Source organism: Mustela putorius, unplaced genomic scaffold (assembly GCF_011764305.1).
Source record: "Mustela putorius furo isolate JIRA1106 unplaced genomic scaffold, ASM1176430v1.1 tig00003898_pilon_pilon_pilon, whole genome shotgun sequence".
NCBI classification, from domain to species: domain Eukaryota; kingdom Metazoa; phylum Chordata; class Mammalia; order Carnivora; family Mustelidae; genus Mustela; species Mustela putorius.
In genome coordinates this window covers 31,314,715-31,335,098 of record NW_025422047.1, presented here as the reverse complement: position 1 = coordinate 31,335,098, position 20,384 = coordinate 31,314,715, and the positions used below count along the sequence as shown (strand labels likewise).

At 36.4% G+C, this 20,384-nt stretch overlaps 1 protein-coding gene across 2 annotated transcripts in view; it reads left to right on the top strand.

Annotated features, from left to right (window-relative positions):
* BAZ1A (bromodomain adjacent to zinc finger domain 1A) overlaps positions 1-20,384 on the top strand; it is a 98,557-nt gene that overhangs the window by 23,889 nt on the left and 54,284 nt on the right. For both annotated transcript variants that reach the window (XM_045067930.1, XM_045067929.1), the window contains 2 exons: positions 10,756-10,899; positions 20,165-20,266. In XM_045067930.1, coding sequence (XP_044923865.1) covers positions 10,756-10,899; positions 20,165-20,266 — 246 coding nt within the window. The remainder of the gene's footprint in view (positions 1-10,755; positions 10,900-20,164; positions 20,267-20,384) is intronic.

Below are 20,384 nucleotides of genomic sequence, written 5' to 3'. Positions count from 1 at the left end.
AAGCATGGGGAAGACTGTAATTTTTATTTATTGATTTTGTCTTTTGGCAGAGTTGCCAGAATGAACAATGGAATTAGTTATGTCTTTTTTCTTGGAGATAGTAGGGAATATTATGTATTCTAGGTCCTCTACTTTGTGTATAAAACAAAGCCAAGTTTTATATGGTTCATTCAATAAGCATTGTGTGCTAGGTTATTACTCTTGTAGGTTTTGAAAAGAGGGTAGTGATTAAGGCAAGAACTAGGGACTTATATTCAAGTGCAAGAGAGAGAAACACACAAATCAACAAGATAATTCAGATTCTCATCAGTGTTGTAAAGAAAATAAAACTTGGGACGCCTGGGTGGCTCAGTCATTAAGCGTCTGCCTTCGACTCAGGTCATGATCCCAGGGTCCTGGGATCAAGTCCTGCATCAGGGTCTCTGCTCAGCAGGGAGCCTGCTTCTCCCTCTCCCACTCCCCCTGCTTGTGTTCCCTCTCTGTCTCACTGTCTTTCTCTGTCAAATAAAAAAATTAAATCTTTAAAAAAAAAAAAAGAAAAGAAAACTTGATGGAATAGAATCTTGAGTTATACTTTTTTGTTTTAGCCAATTAAATCCAATGATTTCTCCATAAACCACTGTTGGATGCTACAGGATAATCCAGTATGAGTAAAGAATTAGTACTTACTGTTCTCAAGCAGAACATAAGTAATAGAAATAGAGTTTGCAGGACAAAGATAAGTGAAATAAGTATAAATGACAAAGGATTGAATAAGAAATGCCCTAAGGGGCATAGAGGGGAGGGAGAATTGGAGGAAAGTAGTTAAAGGGTAGAAACTTCTAGTTACAAGATAAATAAGTACTAGAGATATAATGTACAACATGATTGTAGCTAATACTGCTGTATGAAATACAGGAAAGTTGTTAAGTGAATATATAAATCCTAAGAGTTCTCAAGGAGAAGTTTTTTTTTGTTCTTTTTATTGTATCTGTATCAGGTGATGGATATTAGCTGAATCTATTATAAATCACTCACAGTATATGTACATCAAATCATGCTGTATGCTTTAAACTTCTACAGTGACGTATGTCAGTAATTCCTCAGCAAAAGTTGGGCTAAAAGAGACATAGTTGAGTTTTATTTTGTTAGTGAATATATCACTAACATTCAAATAGAATGAGTGGAATAGGGGTGCCTAGGTGGCTCAGTCGTTAAGCGTCTGCCTTCAGCTCAGGTCACGATCCCAGGGTCCTGGGATTGAGCCCCGCATCAGACTTCCTGCTCACCGGAAAACCTGCTTCTCCCTCTCCCACTCCCCCTGCTTGTATTCCCTCTCTTGCTGTCTCTCTCTGTGTCAAAGAAATAAATAAAATCTTTTTTAAAAAAAAAGAACAAATAAAAGATACTGTAATGCCAAATTAATTTAGCAATCTGATAATAATTTGCTATGATTGGTCATTAGAATGGGCTGATGTTTTACCTTTTAGTTACTAATCTTTATGAAGGTATGCTTGCATCTTCACCTGCTTCCAGTCAGTCAGTCAGTGTGTTGATTTTCACTGTTACCATATTAAGAATATTACTGACCTGGGATGCCTGGGTGTCTCAGTCAGTCGAGTGTCTGCCCTCAGCTCAGGTCATGATCCCAGGGTCATGGGATGGAGTCTGGCAGGATCCTTGCTCAGTGGGGAGCCTCCTTTTCCCTCTGTCTCTCCACCTGCTTTTACATGCTTACTGTCTCTCTGATAAATAAATAATAATTATTAAAAAAGAATGTTCTTGACCTTAAGGATAGTAAAAAAAAAATTCAGGATATTTCCTTTAAGCTTCCAGCTAGAATTTGAGAGTGCAAGAAGTACTTGGTATAATTCTGTCATCTTAATTTAGTAGTCGTGTATATAATAATCTTTGCTAATTCTTTTTTACTTCTATGCACTGTATTTTTTTTTTTTTTTAAAGATTTTATTTATTTATTTGTCAGAGACAGAGGGAGAGAGAGCGAGCGAGCACAGGCAGACAGAGAGGCAGGCAGAGGCAGAGGGAGAAGCAGGTTCCCTGCCAAGCAAGGAGCCCAATGCGGGACTCGATCCCATGACCTTGGGATCATGACCTGAGCCAAAGGCAGCTGCTTAACCAACTGAGCCACCCAGGCGTCCCATATGCACTGTATTTTGATGTGCAGAAGCCATCTGACTTTCATTTGACTAACTCGAGGTGGAAGAGAGATACCGTATATTGAATTTTTTTTCATGAAGAATGGATTTTTAGGTGAATTTTTATAATGTTTATTATGGTTGAGGTAGAAAGAACCTATAGAATAGGTCTCCTTTGACACAGTTCTCGCATTACACAGAACTCTTTGACCTTTCTTCTGATAAGTATCACAGGACTAATCTATACTTCAGTGAGATCTAACAAGTAGACCTACTTCAGTTAGCCTTTCTCATGTGCATTAATATTTTTAAAAGAACAGGGCACCTGGGTGGCTCGCTCAGTGGGTTAAGCCGCTGCCTTCAGCTCAGGTCATGATCTCAGGGTCCTGGGATCGAGCCCTGCATTGAGCTCTCTGCTCAGCAGGAAGCCTCCTTCCCACTCTCTCTCTCTGCCTGCTACTCTGGTTACTTGTGCGTGCGCACGCACGCTCTCTCTTTCTCTCTCTCTGTCAAATAAATAAATAAATAAATAACATACTATATGTCAAAATGAAAGGTCACTTGCTGCTAAATCTGTGGTGGCATTTCATTATATTTAGTGTTTACTTGTCTCTGATCTTCATATGTTGGTCTTGCCTTCTTACAAGGTTATCATGTCTCTTTACATGTTGGTGTCAGTATGCCAGGCTAACATAAAGCTAAGCACACAAACGCTTTAAATGCTTATTAATTTGAATACAGTAGTTAGAATTTTAAAGTATTTTGGTGAAGCTTTAATTAATATGATTTATACTTAAGCCTGACTTAACTCTTGGGGCTTTAAGGTGATAATTTTGAATACTAAAGAGCTTAAATAGCATGCTCATAATACCCAGGTATTTGATACTTATTAGAAATATGTAGGATTTAACCCATATATCTTATATCTAGGATTTTATTTCCAAAGATTTCCACTTAAACTATATATCTTTTTTTTTTTTTAAGATTTATTTATTTGACAGACAGATCTCACAAGTAGGCAGAGAGGCAGGCAGAGAGAGAGGGAAGCAGGCTCCCTGCTGAGCAGAGAGCCCGATGCGGGGCTCAATCCCAGGACCCTGGGATCATGACCTGAGCCAAAGGCAGAGGCTTTAACCCACTGAGCCAACCAGGTGTCCCTATTAAAACTATTTTTAAAACAAAACCAGGGGGCACCTGGGTGGCTCCATTGTTGAGCATCTGCCATCAGCTCAGGTCATGATCCTGGAATCCCAGGGTTCAGGCTCCCTTCTCCACAGAGAGTCTGCTTCTCCCTCTGATCTTCTCCCCTCTGATGCTTTCTCTTGCTGTCTCTCTCTCTCAAATAAATCTTTTAAATGAATGAATGAATGAATGAATAAAACAAAACAAAACCAGGGGTGCCTGGGTGGCTCAGTCAGTTAAGCGGCTGCCTTCAGTTCAGGTATGATCCCAGGGTCCTGGGATTGAGTCCCACATCACGCTCCCAGCTCAGTGGCGAGCCTGTTTCTCCCTCTGTCTGCTGCTCTCACTGCTTGTGCTCACTTGCTCTTTGTCTCTCTGACAAATAAATAAATAATCTTTTTAAAAAATAAATAAAACAAGACCCAACTTTTTGGGAGAAGAGCTATATACCGTATTCTTATAAAAGGCTATTTCCTTGTTTACATTCTCATTGTCACAGATTTATGGCTAATTTCTGCTGTGTCCTCATTCTGTGCTTACTGCTGTTCCACAGACTTGCTTTCACTCTTAAAATTGTTTAAGTTATTAGCACCTTAGGAGCGTCTTGACTGCCTGGGCTTAAAGTTTTGAAGTACACCTGGGTCAGTACAGTGTTTCTGTTCCAGTAATAAGAGTGGAAGATTAGAAAATACATGGGCTTCAGAGTCAAAGCTAAAGTTTTGATTGTATCATTACTGATTCTATGGGCATGAGCAAATGATTTAACTTTTCTGACACTAAATTTTCATCTTCTGGAAAATATATAACTTGTGGAGTTGATATGAAGACAGAAACACATATAAGTCATGTACTTATCTGGCATACAGAAACTCTAATAATAAGGATCATCTTTTGATTGCCAGCCTCTGCTCTGTCCTCAAATAATGGAGCATAACTTTAATTTAGAAAGTTTCTGTACCCTAAAAGACCCACTAGCTATTTGTGGACTCATGATTCTTTAAGCTTTTTTACATTCCCACCTTCTTTGGACTAGAACCAAGAAATTGTAGCAAGTGGATTTGAAAGACATAGACTAATAAGCTTATTTAGAAATCTATTAGAAGGTGTTGACTTAACATCTTGAATAGTTAACTGAAGTTTAGCTTAGCACTAGCAAGAGGCCTGGCCTTGATAAGATTAGCAAGAAATGTTAAACCTGTGGTTTGTGCAAAGTTAATAGTGTTGGTAATAAGTGGTATAATTTATATGTAGAACATTTCCTACATTCTCATCTATGCCTCTGGACTGGTTTGCTTCTCCCTCATTGTGCCAGGGAATTATATTTCTATGTTATTTTTCTGTTGGTTTTAAATAAATTAGTTGTTGAATTATTGTAGCTCTGTGGGCCCTACTGGGGATCATAGACTATTCCCTTCCGTAGACTGTCGAACCATTTCAGGCACCACACCAGCCATACCTGAGCTGGGCACAGACCCATTTCTTTTTTTTTCTTCATGACCACCACCACCACCACCATCACAGCTTAGGGGAACTCACCTGGGCTCTGCTAGTGAAAAACCATCTCTTTATATAACTTGAAGAACCTTATCATAAGTTCACTGAAGAGCTTCCTTCATCACCAAAGGGAACTCTGAGCAAATCATCCCTAGATGATACCCAGACCCTGTTTGAGGTGAAGGGGATTAAGAAATACAAACTTCCAGTTATAAATAAATCCGGAAATGAAAAGTGCAGCACAGAGAATATAGTTAGTCGTGTTGTAATAGCGCTATATGGCAACAGATGATGGCTACACTTACCGAGGTGAGCACTGCATAATGTACAGAATCGTTGAATAACTGTGTTGTATACCTGAAATGAATATAACATTGCATGTCAACTATACCTCAATAATACATTTTTAAAAACTGGGTCCATTTGATTGATTCCTTGCATATTTTTGTGCAGTTCATGTCACTAAGTTTACAGAACCTTTGTATTATTAGGCTACATAATTACCTAACATTTTTGATAGGATTTCCTGTAGTTGTTCCTCTTTAGAAACACTGGATTATTTCTGCCAACCAATGGTGAAAGTCAGCCTGCAGTTCTTTTTATACCATTTACATTTGCTACTGATTTAGCCTTGATAATTGAGCCTTCTTAAGCTTTATTGTTAGAACAGAACAGAATTCTTAAAAAAAAAAAAGTAAAATAAACATAAGATTTGCCATTGTAATCATTTTTAAATGTATAATGTGTTGTCATAAGTATATTCACGGTGTTACATAACCATCACTACTATTTCTAGAACTTTTTCATCATTCCAAACAGAAACTCTGTACCCATTAAGCAATAACTCCCCATTTCTCCCTCCCTGCAGACTCTGGTAACCTTTATTCTACTTTCTGTCTCCATGAATTTTCCTTTTCTAGATACTTAATATAAGTGGGTTTGTACAATATCTGTTACTTGTTTGGCTTATTTCACTGAGCATAATGTTTTCAGGGTTCGTCCATATTGTAGCCTGTATCAGAATTTCATCACTTTTCATGGATGCTGAATATTCCACATTTTGTTTCCCCATTTACGTATTGGTAGACATTTGAGTTTTTTCCACCTTTTGATTGGTATACAAGTATCTGCAAAGTTCCTGTTTGTTATTTTTTTTAAAGATTTTATTTATTTATTTGACAGAGACACAGTGAGAGAGGGAATATAAGGAGGGGGAGTGGGAGAGGGTGAAGCAGGCTTCCCCCTGAGCAGGGAGCCCAATGCGGAACTTGATCCTAGGACACTGAGATCATGACCTGAGCCGAAGGCAGACGCTTAACGACTAAGCCACCCAGGCACCCCAAGTTCCCGTTTTCAATTCTTTTGGGTATATACCTAGAAATAGAATTGCTGGGTCATGTGATAATTCTGTGTTTAATTTTCTTAGGAACCATCACACTATTTTCACAGCAACTACCCCATTTTATATTCCCACCAGCAATGCACAAGGGTTCTAGTTTCTCCATATCCTCACTAACTAACACTCATTATTTCTCATGTTTTGTTCTTTTAATAATAGCCATCTTGGTATAAAGTGGTATCTCATTGCAATTTTTATTTTGTATTTCCTTAAGATTAATGATGGCTAAACATCTTTTCATGTACTTATTGCCATTTGTATCTATTTAGGTCCTTTGCCTGTTTTTGAATCGGGTTCTTTTTGTTGAGTTAATCAGTGTTCTTTATATGTTCTGCCATGTCTTTGTCTGGTTTGTGTATCAGGGTAATGTTGGTATTATAAAATAAGTTAAGACATGTTATATCCTCCTCAGTGTTTTGGAAGATTTTGAGAGTTGATATTAATTCTTTGAATGTTTAATAGAATTTGCCATGAAGCTATCTGGTCCTGGGCTTTTCTTTTTTGGAAAGTTTTTGATTATTGATTCAGTCTTACTGCTTACAAATCTATTCAAATTTTCTATTTCTTCCTGGGTCAGTTTTGGTAGTTTGTGTATTTTCAAGAATTTGTTCATTTTATCTAAGCTATCCCATTTGTCAGCATAAACAATTATCCATAATCTTTTCTTATAGTCTTTTTTTAGTTTTGGTAAAATCACTAGTAATGTCCCCCACTTTACTTCTCATTTTAGTAATTTGAGTCCTCTCTGTTTGTTCTCAATTCTTTAAGAGCAAGTTGTAAAGGAGTCACATATGATACTTTTAATTGAACCTATATAACACTCAGAATGAGGGAAAATGAGCAAAGAGAGAAGATGATTTGAGGCCTGGATTCACCTACATAGTTTACATTTTGAGGATTCTTAAACTTTGGGGTGCTGTAAAACCAATTATTTCTTCAATTTAGGAATGATGCAAAAATTTCCTAGCAGGAAATCCCTGGTCCTGGTTTTCTCTGTGCCTAACAGCAGCACTATTAGATATTTTAGGGTATACTAAAGATGTTCTTCTAATGGAGAATTAATGAGCACATGATAAAATGTACACTAATGAAAATATGTGCTATTATGTTATAAAAATTCATCAGCTTTCCGGGGCGCCTGGGTGGCTCAGTGGGCTATGCCTCTGCCCTCAGTTATGGTCATGACCTCAGGGTCCTGAGATTAAGCCCCGCATCGGGCTCTCTGCCCCATGGGGAGCCTGCCCCCCCACCCCTCTCTGCATGCTGCTCTGCCTACTTGTAATCTCTCTCTCTCTGTCAAAAAAAAAAAAAAAAAAAAACCTTAAAAAATAATTCACCAGCTTCCCAAAATGAGTCCACTCTGAATATACTGTTGGTCTTTCTGAATTGTATGATTCTCTTTATTTTGGCTGTAAGTGACAAAAATTAATTTAAAAAAAACAGGGACAAAGGGTCACTTATCAGTTTATTGAATCAAAGGAAAGATTAAATAGCTAAACCTTAGATGAGCAAAGCCCAGCTTAAGTCTGAGGAAAAACAGAAATAAGAGAATTGATTGCCTCTAGTACCTTTGCCATCTCTCCTCTCTCGTTGGCTTCATCTTCTTCTTCTTTTTTTTTTTTTTTTAAGATTTTATTTATTTATTTGACAGAGAGAGGGAACACAAGCAGGGGGTAGTGGGTGAGGGAGAAGCAGGCTTCCCACTGAACTAGGAGCCCAGTGTGGACCTCAGTCCCAGAACCCTGGGATCATGACCCAAGCCGAAGGGAGACGGCTAATGACTGAGCCACCCAGGCATCCTGGCTTCATCTTCTCACTGCACAGTTACCTGCTTCTCAGGGCAGGAAACATGGCCTCCAACAGCACCAGAACTTTATATCTTATAAATTCTGTGATGGGAAAGGGACTGATTTTTGCTTTCTAGATTCCAAATTTTAAAATCTTGGAAAAGAGTGAGACTCATGAGTAGCTTAGTTGGTTAACTGTCTGTTTCTTGATTTTGGCTCAGGCCATGATCTCATGGGTTGTGAGATCAAGCACCATGTTGGACTTCATGCTCAGTGGGGAGTCTGCTTGAGATTTTCTCTCTCTCCTCTCCCTCTGTGTACCCCGCCTTATGCACATGTGCTCACACTCACTCTCCCTCTCTCTAAAAGTAAATAAAATCTTGTAAATAAAGAAATAAATAAAGTCTTGGAAAAAATGTATTGGCTCAGCAAAAAGGTGCCCACCCAGTATCAACTAACTCTGGCCAGGACTTTGTGGGACCATGACAGCTCTACTTAGTTGCCGTGTGGAGAGAGGTGGGGTAAAGGAAGAATGAAGTTCCTAGGAGAATGGGGATGGTAACTAGATGGACAGTTTATGAATGCCCACAATATATCAAAACTTGTTTATGGTTTGTAGGATGACCAAATGAATGATAAATAGTGAGCAAATTGTCTAATCTTGAACCGCTTTTTCTCAGAAAAGAGATTTACCCCATTGGTAAGTATAGGTATATATGTACTTAAGATATTCTTAGTAATAAAACCTCCCCTTGGATTGCCTAAGTTGTTTTCTCTCACCCTTTTCCCTTCCCTGCCCCCAAGATCTTGGCAACCACTTACCCACTTTCTGTCTATGGATTTTCCTTTACTGAATATTCCCTATAAATGGAGTCATACACTATGTGGCCTTGTATGTCTGGTTTCTTTCATTTAGCATGTGTTCAAAGTTCATCTATGCTTCATTTTAATTTTTGTGCTGAATAATATTCCATTGTATGGATATACTACATTTTCATAATAGGTTGCAAATTGGCATAGTAAAAATGGGGTTGAGAAGTATTTCAGTTGTGAATATGTCTGGAATTGCCCATAAAATCCAGATAGAGTGGGCAGAGGTTAAGGAATTCAAAATAGAGGCAATAAAGAAATAGGCAGAAGACATGAACAGACATTTCTCCAAAGAAGACATCCAGATGGCCAACAGACACATGAAAAAGTGCTCCAGGGTGCCTGGGTGGCTCAGTGGTTAAGCCGCTGCCTTCGGCTCAAGTCATGATCTCAGGGTCCTGGGATCGAGTCCCGCATCAGGCTCTCTGCTCTGCAGGGAGCCTGCTTCCTCCTCTCTGTCTCTCTGCCTGCCTCTCTGCCTACTTATGATTTCTCTCTGTCAAATAAATAAATAAAATCTTTAAAAAAAAAAAAAGAAAAAGTGCTCCACATCACTCAGCATCAGGGAAATACAAATCAAAACCACAATGAGATACCACCTCACACCAGTCAGAATGGCTAAAATTAACAAGTCGGGAAACCCTAGATGCTGGTGAGGATGCAGAGAAAGGGGAACCTCCTACACTATTAGTGGGGAATGCAAGCTGGTGCAGCCACTCTGGAAAACAGTATGGAGGTTACCAAAAAAAGTTGAAAATAGTTACCCTATGACCCAGCAGTTATACTATTGGGTATTTACCCCAAAGATACAAATGTAGTGATCTGAAGGGGCACCTGCACCCCAGTGTTTATAGCAGCAATGTTCACAATAGCCAAATATGGAAAGAGCCCAAATATCCATTGACAGATGAATGGATAAAGAAGATGGGGTGTGTATATATACACAATGGAATATTACTCAGCCATCAAAAAAGAAAGAAATCTTGCCTTTTGTGCCAACATGGAACTAGAGAGTATTATGCTAAGAAAATAAGCCAGTCAGAGAAAGACAATTATCATGTGGCCTCACTGATGTGGGGAATTTAAGAAAAAAAAAAAAACAAGGAGGGAAGGGTAACTTGTGATGGTTATTAAGGAGGGAATGTGATGTAATGAGCATTGGATATGATATAACACTGATGAATCACAGATCTGTACCTCTGAAACCAATAATACATTATATGTTAGTAAAAAAAAAAAATAGAGGCAATAGAACTAGTGAATAGGAAGTTTATTATAGAGATCAGAAATGCCAACAAAAGCTACGGTGAGAATAAAAAAGGTTATGATCAGGAGAATTTCAGAATTTAAAATGTTGGGTGCTTTGAAAAACTATAAGATCCAGTCTGTATAATGACATATTATGCCAGTGTTTTATTTTCTAAGCAGTAACTTTAGTTAAGTATATACTTGCTTGGGACACCTGGGTGGTTCAGTGGGTTGAGCATCTGCCTTTGGCTCAGGGCATAATGCCCCAGGGTTCTGAGATTGAGTTCCACATCAGGCACCTTGATCAGCAAGAAGCCTACTTCTCCCTCTACCTGCCTGCCTCTCTCCGTTTCTCTCCCTATCTCTCTCTCTGTGACAAATAAATAATAAAATAAAATCTTTTTTTAAAAAAGAATTTAATTGCTAAGAATTTTGATAAGTTGACCTCGTATTATTTTAAACTGTAGCTAACCTTTGCTTAAATTGGATGTTACAGATTTTCTATTTGGTTACATCAATGAGTCATAGTTTCTATGAAACAAAATATCTTTCAGTTGTTCAGAATAATTAGATTGTTCTGAAACATTTGATTATAAAATTTCAAATAATTTCCATTTTTTAATGTATCCTTTTCTTTCAGGTTACAGTGTAGGATTTTGGAAGTCCTCCCTCCATCACATCAAAATGGCTTTGCTAATGGACATATCAGCAGTGTCGATGGAGAAACTATTATCATCAGTGATAGTGATGATTCAGAAACACAAAACAGTTCTTTTCAAAATGGGTAAGTGATTTTTTTAAATGTATTATTTTTAAGTGTATAATTTTTTAAATGTATTATCAGATTGGCTAATGATACCCTATTGATACAATTTTCTCTTTAATCCTTCCCTTTTTCTTTAGTAAGCCTACAGTGTAAAATCCATGTAAGTGATGTGGTTCAACAACACGTGTTAGAATTTGCAAAATTGAAAGTACCTAGTTAACTCTAGTCAGCTGCTTAGGAATAACTGAAGTTCGCCTCATTCAGTTACACATACACATTCCAATTTGGTTTTCTTTGGAAAATTCTTTCTGTACCTTAATTAGTATACCTAATCACTTTATAGTGCATATGGAAATTGGTCATTTGACAGCCTGAGTCAGCTGAGTGTTCCTGGGCAAAAAAATCACACAGACAAATATAGATTGGCATTGTCCGCAGGTAAATTTAAAATCTCAGCTAAGTCTTCAACTGGTTAAAAGTCTTCTTAAATGCTATTCTGTATGTTCCACAAGTAAGTGAAACCATATGGTAATTGACTTCCTCTGCTTGACTTATTTCACTCAGAATAATCTCCAGTACCATCCATGTTGATGAAAAGTTAGGTATTTATTCTTTCTAATGGCTGAGTAATGATATTCCATTGTGTATATGGACCATGTCTTTATCCATTCATCTGTTGAAGGGCATCTCAGCTCTTTTCACAGTTTGGCTATTGTGGACATTGCTGCTGTGAACATTGGGGTACATATGGCCTTTCTTTTCACTACATCTGCATCATTGGGGTAAATAGAGTTGTCAGGTCATAGCTGTTATACACAAACAGTGAATCATGGAACACTACATCGAAAACTAGTGATGTACTATATGGTGACTAACATAATAAAAAATTATTATTATTTTTAAAAAATTAAAATATATCCAGAAAAAAAAGTCTTCTTATGTTCTTTAGCTCTACTTCCTTCTCTGTTCTAGTAAGAAACCTAACCTGAGACTGCTTTTTTTTTTTTTTGGTGTGTGGCGGGGAGCATAGGTGGCACACAGTGCTACATTAGTTTCAGGTTTCCTGGCTGGTTCAGTCAGTAGAGCATACGATTGACCCTTGATCTCAGGGTAATGGGTTTGAGCCCCACACTGGGCATAAAGCTTACTTCAAAAAACAAACAAACAAAAAGACATAGTGATTCAATATCTCTCTGTACTTTTGCTATGTGATATAGTGATCCAGTATCTCTCTCTGTACTTACGCTCACCACAAGTATAACTACCATCTGTCACCCTACAATGCTATTACAATACAATTGACTATATTCCCTATGCTATGCCTTTGCATTTCTGTTACTTAATTCATTCCATAACCGGAAGGCTGTATCCTCCACTCCCCTTCACCCATTGTGCCCATACCTCACCCCTCTCCCCTCCATTGACCATCAGTTTGCTTTCCATACTTAGGTCTGATTCTCCTTTTTATTTGTTCACTTGTTTTTTAGGTTCCACATATAAGTGAAATCATATGGTGTTTGTCTCACCCATGTTGTCACAAATGTCAAGATCTCATCCTTTTTATGGTTACCTAATATTCCATTGTATATGTATGTATGTGTGTCTTCACTCATTCAGTTGAGTAAATTGACTTGCTATTGATGGACACTTGAATTGCTTCCATATCTTGGCTATTGTAAATAATGCTGCAAATAAACATAGGCGTGGGGTGCATATATCTTTATGTTTTTGTTTTCTTTGGGTAGATATCCAGTACAGGAATTATTAGATCATATGGTATTTCTGTTTTTAATTTTTTTGAGGAACTTCCATACTGTTTTCCACAGTGGCTACACCAGTTAACATTCCTATCAATAGTACACAGGGTTCTTTTTTCTCCACATGCTCACCAACACTTGTTTTTTTTATCTTTTTGATTGTTGCCATCCTGACAGGTGCAAGGTTTTGATTTGCATTTCCCTGATTAATAGTGATATGGAACTTTTTTTTTTTTTTTAAGTAGACTCCATGTCCAGTATGGAGCCCATCATGGGGCTTGAACTCATTACCCTGAGATCAAGGCCTGAGCTGAGATCAAGAGTCAGGCGCTTAACCAACTGAGCCACCCAGGTGCCCAGCAATTGAGCATTTTTTTTAAAAGAATTATTTATTTACTTTTAGAGAGCTTGCGCATGCATGAGTCAGGGGAAGGACAAAGAGATATGGGCAAGAACCTCAAGCAGATTTCCTGCAAAGCAGGTAGCCTGATTCGGGGCTTGATCCCACAACCTATGAGATCATGATCTGAGCCAAGATCAAGAGTTAGAGGCCTATATACCCCTTGAGTGTTTTGGTTTTTTTAAGATTTTATTTATTTATTTGACAGAAATCACAAGTAGGCAGAGAGGCACGCAGAGAGAGAGAAGAAGGGAAGCAGGCTCCCTGCCAAGCAGAGAGCCCGATGCGGGGCTCGATCCCAGAACCCTGGGATCATGACCTGAGCCGAAGGCAGAGGCCTTAACCCACTGAGCCACCCAGGCGCCCCACCCACCCATTTTTAATTGGATTATTTGGGGGGGTTTTGGTGTTGAATTGTATCACTTTTTTATATATTGTGGATATGAACTCTCTGAGGCCACTCTTAACTACTTCCTTTATCTCCTTTGTATCTGAAATATCAGTAACTACCAAGTTCTGTACACAGTTCAGCTTCTTGTTTTATCTGACTTGAACTTACTGTATCTATAACTAGCATTTGAGCATTTGCTGTCCAGGCACTGTGCTAAGTTCTTTATATGCCTATCAGTCACTCCTGGAAGAGTGTTGTTATCCTTGTTAAACAAGAAGAACCTGAGCTTTAGTAATGTTAATTGGTGTTGCACAAGACCATCTAGCCTAGTATATTGCCTGACAGAAAAAACAATTTTTAGGTGAGTGAAGCATGACATGATCCTATATATTAAGTCTTTTGATGCATCTCATTTTTTTCTTGAGTTGCTACTTTATTAAGGACAAAAAAGAGATTTTTGCGTCCCTCATTGAATATAGAGTTTATGATGCAAAATTATTGAGTATTATGGTGGTTAATACATGTCCTTTAGAAGCCCTGACAGTAGTTCATGTGTTTTGTTTGGAGTGTATGAATGATTATAACCCTTAAATAGAGTTAATTATATATGAGTCTTGAAGGGTTAAATATAGATTTGTATATAAAAGACTTTATTTAAATTGATGTTTAAATATGGTAAGCATTAAATTTTTTCATTTTAAACGATTTATCAGTTAAGGCTATTTTATACTAACTTTTTTTTTTAAGTTTTTATTTATTTGAGAGAGCTCAAGCAAGAAAGCACAAGCAGAGGGAGGGGCAGGAAGAGGGAGAAGCAGGGAGCCCAATACGGGGGCTCCACCCCAGGACCCGAAGATCATGACCTTAGCCTATAGACGCTTAACCTACTTAACCACCCAGACACCCCTATTTTGTAGTAACTTTTAACCTAATCTTTCTAATTCTTATAGATGCTGTGAGGTGCTTTAGGATGAGGAATGTCTAGACTCTTAGGTTCAGCACTCCATTATTCAGCTCATTAATGTCCTTTCTCTTCCTTTTTTGAATATGAGGTACATGCATAGTTTGTAGCTGATTTGGTACCTTGAGTACAAAGCAAATTAATTCATAATCCCCATTAGTAATAGTAAATATTTTACTTGTTATATGTGGCTTTATTCCCATCAATTCTACTTCTGCCACGTATAACAAGCTTATCACAGAGTATTATTTAATTTGACCATGATTTCCTGCCTAAATAGCTTGTGCCTTATTCCATGAATATACTTGGTATAGAAAAAGTGAGTAAGCTAATTAATTACTTTATTCACAGGTATTTTAACCTGTTTGTGATTCTAAAAGGATCTGAGCCTTCACTATACATCAACATCATAAAATGCCTACTTATTTATAGCTTGCTTCCATTGTATTCTGATATACCAGGAAAAGTGAAACATAATCATCTTGGGCCTTTGTTCTGTTATTTCTATCAATTCTATGACCTAAGTGAGTAAGAAATTTACTTCTTCTAGGTTGCTCCCTGACAACAAAACATAATCTGGAGTTTCTCACGTTTCAGTAGGTGGGTTGAAAGGATGAGAATGGAACAGTTATTTATTGGTCATTTTCCATTACTTGAGCTGTATAACAGCACCCATATCTGTTTTCTTATTTATTTTATTCCTCAGAACCATTCTATAAGGGTAGGTGATCATATTCTTTTATCATTGAGGAGAAATGGAAGTTCAGAGTTAAAAAATGTTTCCACATCACCTAGTTAAAAATATCTGTGAGACTTACTAAGGCAGCATATTTAGAATTAAGCCTAGGTGCTCAAAATGGTCACCAGCATTCCAGGGAGGGAGTCGTTAAAATATATATAATATTTTCTGTTTTAGCCATTTTAAGTGTATAATTCAATGGCATTAATTGCATTCACAGTGTCATACCACTATCACCACTGTTCCCAAAACCTTTTCTTTACCCCAGACAGAAACTCTATTACCCGTTAGGTAATAATGGTACATTCCCTTTTCCCCCTCCATCACCTGGTAACCTCTAATCTGCTTTCTGTCTCTGTGAATTTACGTATTCTAAATATTCATATAAAGTGAAATCATACTGCATTTGTCCTTTTGTGTGTTGCTTATTTCATTTAGTACTATTTTCCAAGGTACAGCCATGTCGTACTATGTTGAGATTTATAATAGAGCTTTGATATACCTGTCTTAAATATACTTTAGAAAGAGATGAGGCTAATTTTTCTAATCATTACTTTTTATTACTCTACATTCCATTGTATGTGTATACTACATTTTGTTTATCCATTCATTTGTTGATAGATGCTTGAGTTTATATGAATAATAATAATATGAATATATTGATGAATAATTGATGAAATTGGAAATAATTGATTAAAATGAATAATGATGAAAATATTGATAAATATCTGAATATCAGAGTTTTATAGAGTCATCTCTAGGCAGATATTATTTGAAGTTTAAAATTATCTTAAAAATATTATTCTAACCTGAAAATAGTATATGAACAAGGATACATTTTTGGTAACATTTTATAATCCTGGTGGTAATTTGCAAGAGCACAAGGAAAAACTAATTATTTTAGGAACCTTGAAAAGTGTATTGTGTATCCCATTTTGAAATACTATGCAACTGACTTCCTTCATGCAGTGTAATCTGGCTGTGTTGATAGCTCTAGTTGATTCATTTTCATTGTTGTATAATATTTCAGGGCGTGAATTACATATTATCCAAGTGTCATTTTTAAAGAAGTAGACCTAATTGTTTTGCTAATTGTAGTTCATATATGAAATTTTTATGTGTGAGGTCAGGTTAGCATTTTAAATTCTAAAAATAAACAAGCAAAACACCACCATAAATAACCCCTGTGCTGAAAGCTTAATTATTTGATCTTTTGTCATTTCTGTTGTACTGCTGTAGAAAAAAATTTTAACTGCCTTTTTAGTGTCAAATATTGTCCATGGGATAGCAACAAAAACAATTCCCATTATGAGAAAATAAAAGTAGAACTAAAATTATATATATAATATATAATAAAATATATAATACATATAATAATATATAAAATTATATGTAATATAATATAATAATATAATAAAAATTAAATATATAATATACTGAAATATATTATATAATATGTAATAAATTATATATAGAAAATATATAATTATATAATATATAATGCATATAAAATTATATATATATACATATAACATGTATGTATAATATATACAATATGCCTAGTTACATATACATTATATATGTATATATATACACATTATATATATACATATATATACATTATATATATAATGTGTGTATATATACATATATATAATGTATATGTATAATATATAAATATATAATATAATACTGAAATATATTATATAATATATAATATTATATATTATATATATAATGTGTATATATAATATATACACACATATATAATGTATATGTAACTAGGCATATTGGCATATTGTATATATTATATGTAACTAGGCGTATTGGGGCACCTGGGTGGGCTTAGTTAAATGTTTGACCCTTGATTTTGGCTCAGGTCATGATCCTCAGGGTTGTGAGACTGAGTCCCACGATAGAGCCTGCCTGCTTGGCAGTTTCTCCCTCTGCCTCTGCCCCTCCCCGCTAAAAAATACATATAACTAGGCATATTGAAATATGATATATTTATAAAATAAATTGGTGATAAAATTTTGTGAATAAATCATTGGAATGGTGATCTAATTTCTATAAATATAATATTTGGTGTTAATTTGCCAGTGTAGAGCTAGTAATAGATCTGTACTTGTTGCTAATAAAATCAGTCTCTTAGTTACAGTCATGGCTAAGATCATTACATTCAATTTAGTATTCCAGCTATTTAGGCCTAGGCTTTAGGAAGCAAAGGAGAAAAATTGTTAAAATGGGCTTTAAAAAAAAAAAATTTATTTATTTGACAGAGAGAGATCACGAGTAGGTAGAGAGGCAAGCAGAGAGAGAGAGAGAGGAGGAAGCAGGCTCCCCGCCAAGCAGAGAGCCCAATGTGGGACTTGATCCCAGAACCCTGAGATTATGACCTGAGCTGAAGGCAGAAGGTTAACCCACTGAGCCACCCAGGCGCCCCTTTATTTTTAGTATTATCTTTTAATTCCTGTCTTATAGGTGAATCCATATGATAAGCAGTTTCTGTTGGTTTCCAACAACTGTACTTCCTTGGAAATAATCCAGTTATGATTTTATTTGTATAGAATTTTGTGTAGGAGTTATAACAAAACTCCCATAAGAATATTTTCACTGATTGGAAAAAATGATTTTAGTTCTGTTGTGTTTTATCTTCAGAAACGAATTTTATGGGGATCCTGGGTGGCTCAGTGGGTTAAAGCCTCTGCTTTCGGCTCAGGTCATGACCTCAGGGTCCTGGGATGGAGCTCTCTGCACAGCAGGGAGCCTACTTCCCCGCCTCTCTCTGCCTGCCTCTCTGCCTACTTGTGATCTCTGTCTGTCAAATAAATAAAAATCTTTTAAAAAAATGAATTTCGTGATATAGCAAGAAAAAAATAATTTTATATACACCCAAAAAATCACATTTTTATAGCCTTAAATCCATTAAGATAAAGTCCAAACAAGTTTTCTATAAACAAATAATATATAAATAAAATAAATATCTTTATAGATTTATAACTGTGACTTAAAATATAATTATATACTGCTCCTGGCAGTAATCTTTTAAATGCAATCTATATTATGCTTGATCAACCCCTTATATGTATAAAATGGTAGTGATTGATTAAAAAAATGATATCAAGATAAAAAATCAAGTCTGTTCTTGAACAACTGCTGCTGATTCATTAAGATCCTTTCTTTTTTCCCCTTCTTTTCATTCCAAGAAATTCCTTTATCAGAAACTCACATCAGTATTACTCTCTGAACACTTCGACTTCTCTCTTTGATCTGTTCTTTTGGGACTGTGATTTTCAAACTGCGGGTTATATAGCTTTGTGTAGGTTGTGAAATTAATTTAATAATGAATTTTAACAGAATAGAAAATATTAGCTGCATTCCATATAGTCAGGTTGAATGATTAAATATATTTCCTGTGTATACTGGGTCTCAATGTAAAGATCTTTCGTTCTCCAACTAGAAACTTGAATGCAGTTAAAGGTGAATACTTCCATTTTATTTGTGTGATTGTCTCATGCATCCCTTCTGTCTGAGTCTCTCCACACCCCTCACCTTGTGTGTACTGTATTTATAACACGTTGGCTATATCTGACCCTCATTGCTAAATGCTTCCTTTATTGTCCTTTCCTATCATTTTCATCTCAGTCACCCATACTCACATCCTTGTTATATATGTACTTGCATTCACAGAGGCAGCTTATCAAAAATCCAACCACTTGTCATCTACTGCCACCACGACCACCCTAGTCTGTAATTGCCATCAATTCTCACTTGGTTCATTGCACTAGCTTTCTAATGGATGTCCCTGTTTGCACTCTTGCCCCACAGTCTGGCAGCCAGAGTAATATTTCTGAAGTGTAAGTTAAGTCATTATCTCTCCTTTATTCAGTATCCTCTAGTGTCTTTTCAGAGTGAAAACCAAAACCCTTATTATTTGCCTGTAATCTAGCCCTTCTGCTTCTTCTCTAACCGGATCTTCTTCTTTTATTCTCCTTATTTATCATTCTTGTGCAAACCATGACTACTTCCACCTTAGGGCCTTTGCACTCTTTTCTCTCTTCCTTTAAACTCATTTTCCCAGGAGTTTCTCCTCAGCGGTTCCCTCTTTCCTTTCAGATCTCTGCTTAAATGTTAATAAATGTTAACTTCTTATCAGCCCTATCCCGTCAGTTGATCAGGGCTGTCACTTTATAACAGAAAGTACCTATGAATTCCTTTCATAGCTTACCACCTACCCTGCTGCAGATTTTTGTTTCTTCGCTTGCCTCTATGTCCCCACTATGTTTCTTTTTCGTTCACTGTTTAATCTTTATTGTTTAGTTTGGGGCACATAATACACTCTTAAGTATTTATTGGACAGATGGATGAATGCATCCCCAAAGGAAAGACGAGATGAGAAGTTGGTGGAGACAAGGATTAAATTATACCCTCTGCCAATTCTTAAAACAGGGTGAACTGTATTATCACCACTTTTGCTCTTGCTTTACATAGCTATTAAGAAAAAAGCTTAAAAGCAAATCCAAGAGCTATTTGTTTGCTTACAAATTTATCTTACCTAAGGTGCCTGGGTGGCTAAGTTGGTTGAGTGACTGCCTTGGGCTCAGGTCCTGATCCTGGAATGCCAGGATCTAGTCTCGCATTGGGCGCTCTGCTCAGCAAGGAGTCTGCTTCTCCCACTGAACTTCTGCCCTCTCATGCCCTCTCTCACTGTCTGTCTCCCAAATAAATAAATAAAATCTTTTTTTAAAAAAAAATTATCTTACCTGAACTGGGTACTTTGTGCTTTTTCATCTTTAGTTGATTTCTTCACAGGAAAATTTATTGAATGATTGAAATACATACCTAACATAAAATAGTGCTTTGTACTATTTTGGCTAATAGAATGGTGAGGGATGTTAGTAACTTATAAAATCCTAGTTAAACTAAAAATGCATTAGATTCTGTTACAGTGTGTTCTTAGAAACTGTATTTCTATTTAAAATCTCAGATTTTCAAACAAGTTATTAACTGATTTATATCTTTGCTTTTTTTTTAGGAAGAAAAAAGATGCAATCGATCCCTTATTATTCAAGTATAAGGTGCAACCCACTAAAAAAGAATTGTATGAGTGTGCTATTGTTAAAGCAACACAAATAAGGTAAAACTCAGTATCTCACCCATGCTGGTTAAAAATAGAATAACTGTGTTCAATTAAGATTCGCTATAGAACAAACAGTGTTGCCTGTGATTGTTTCCCTTTTTAAAATAAATGTACA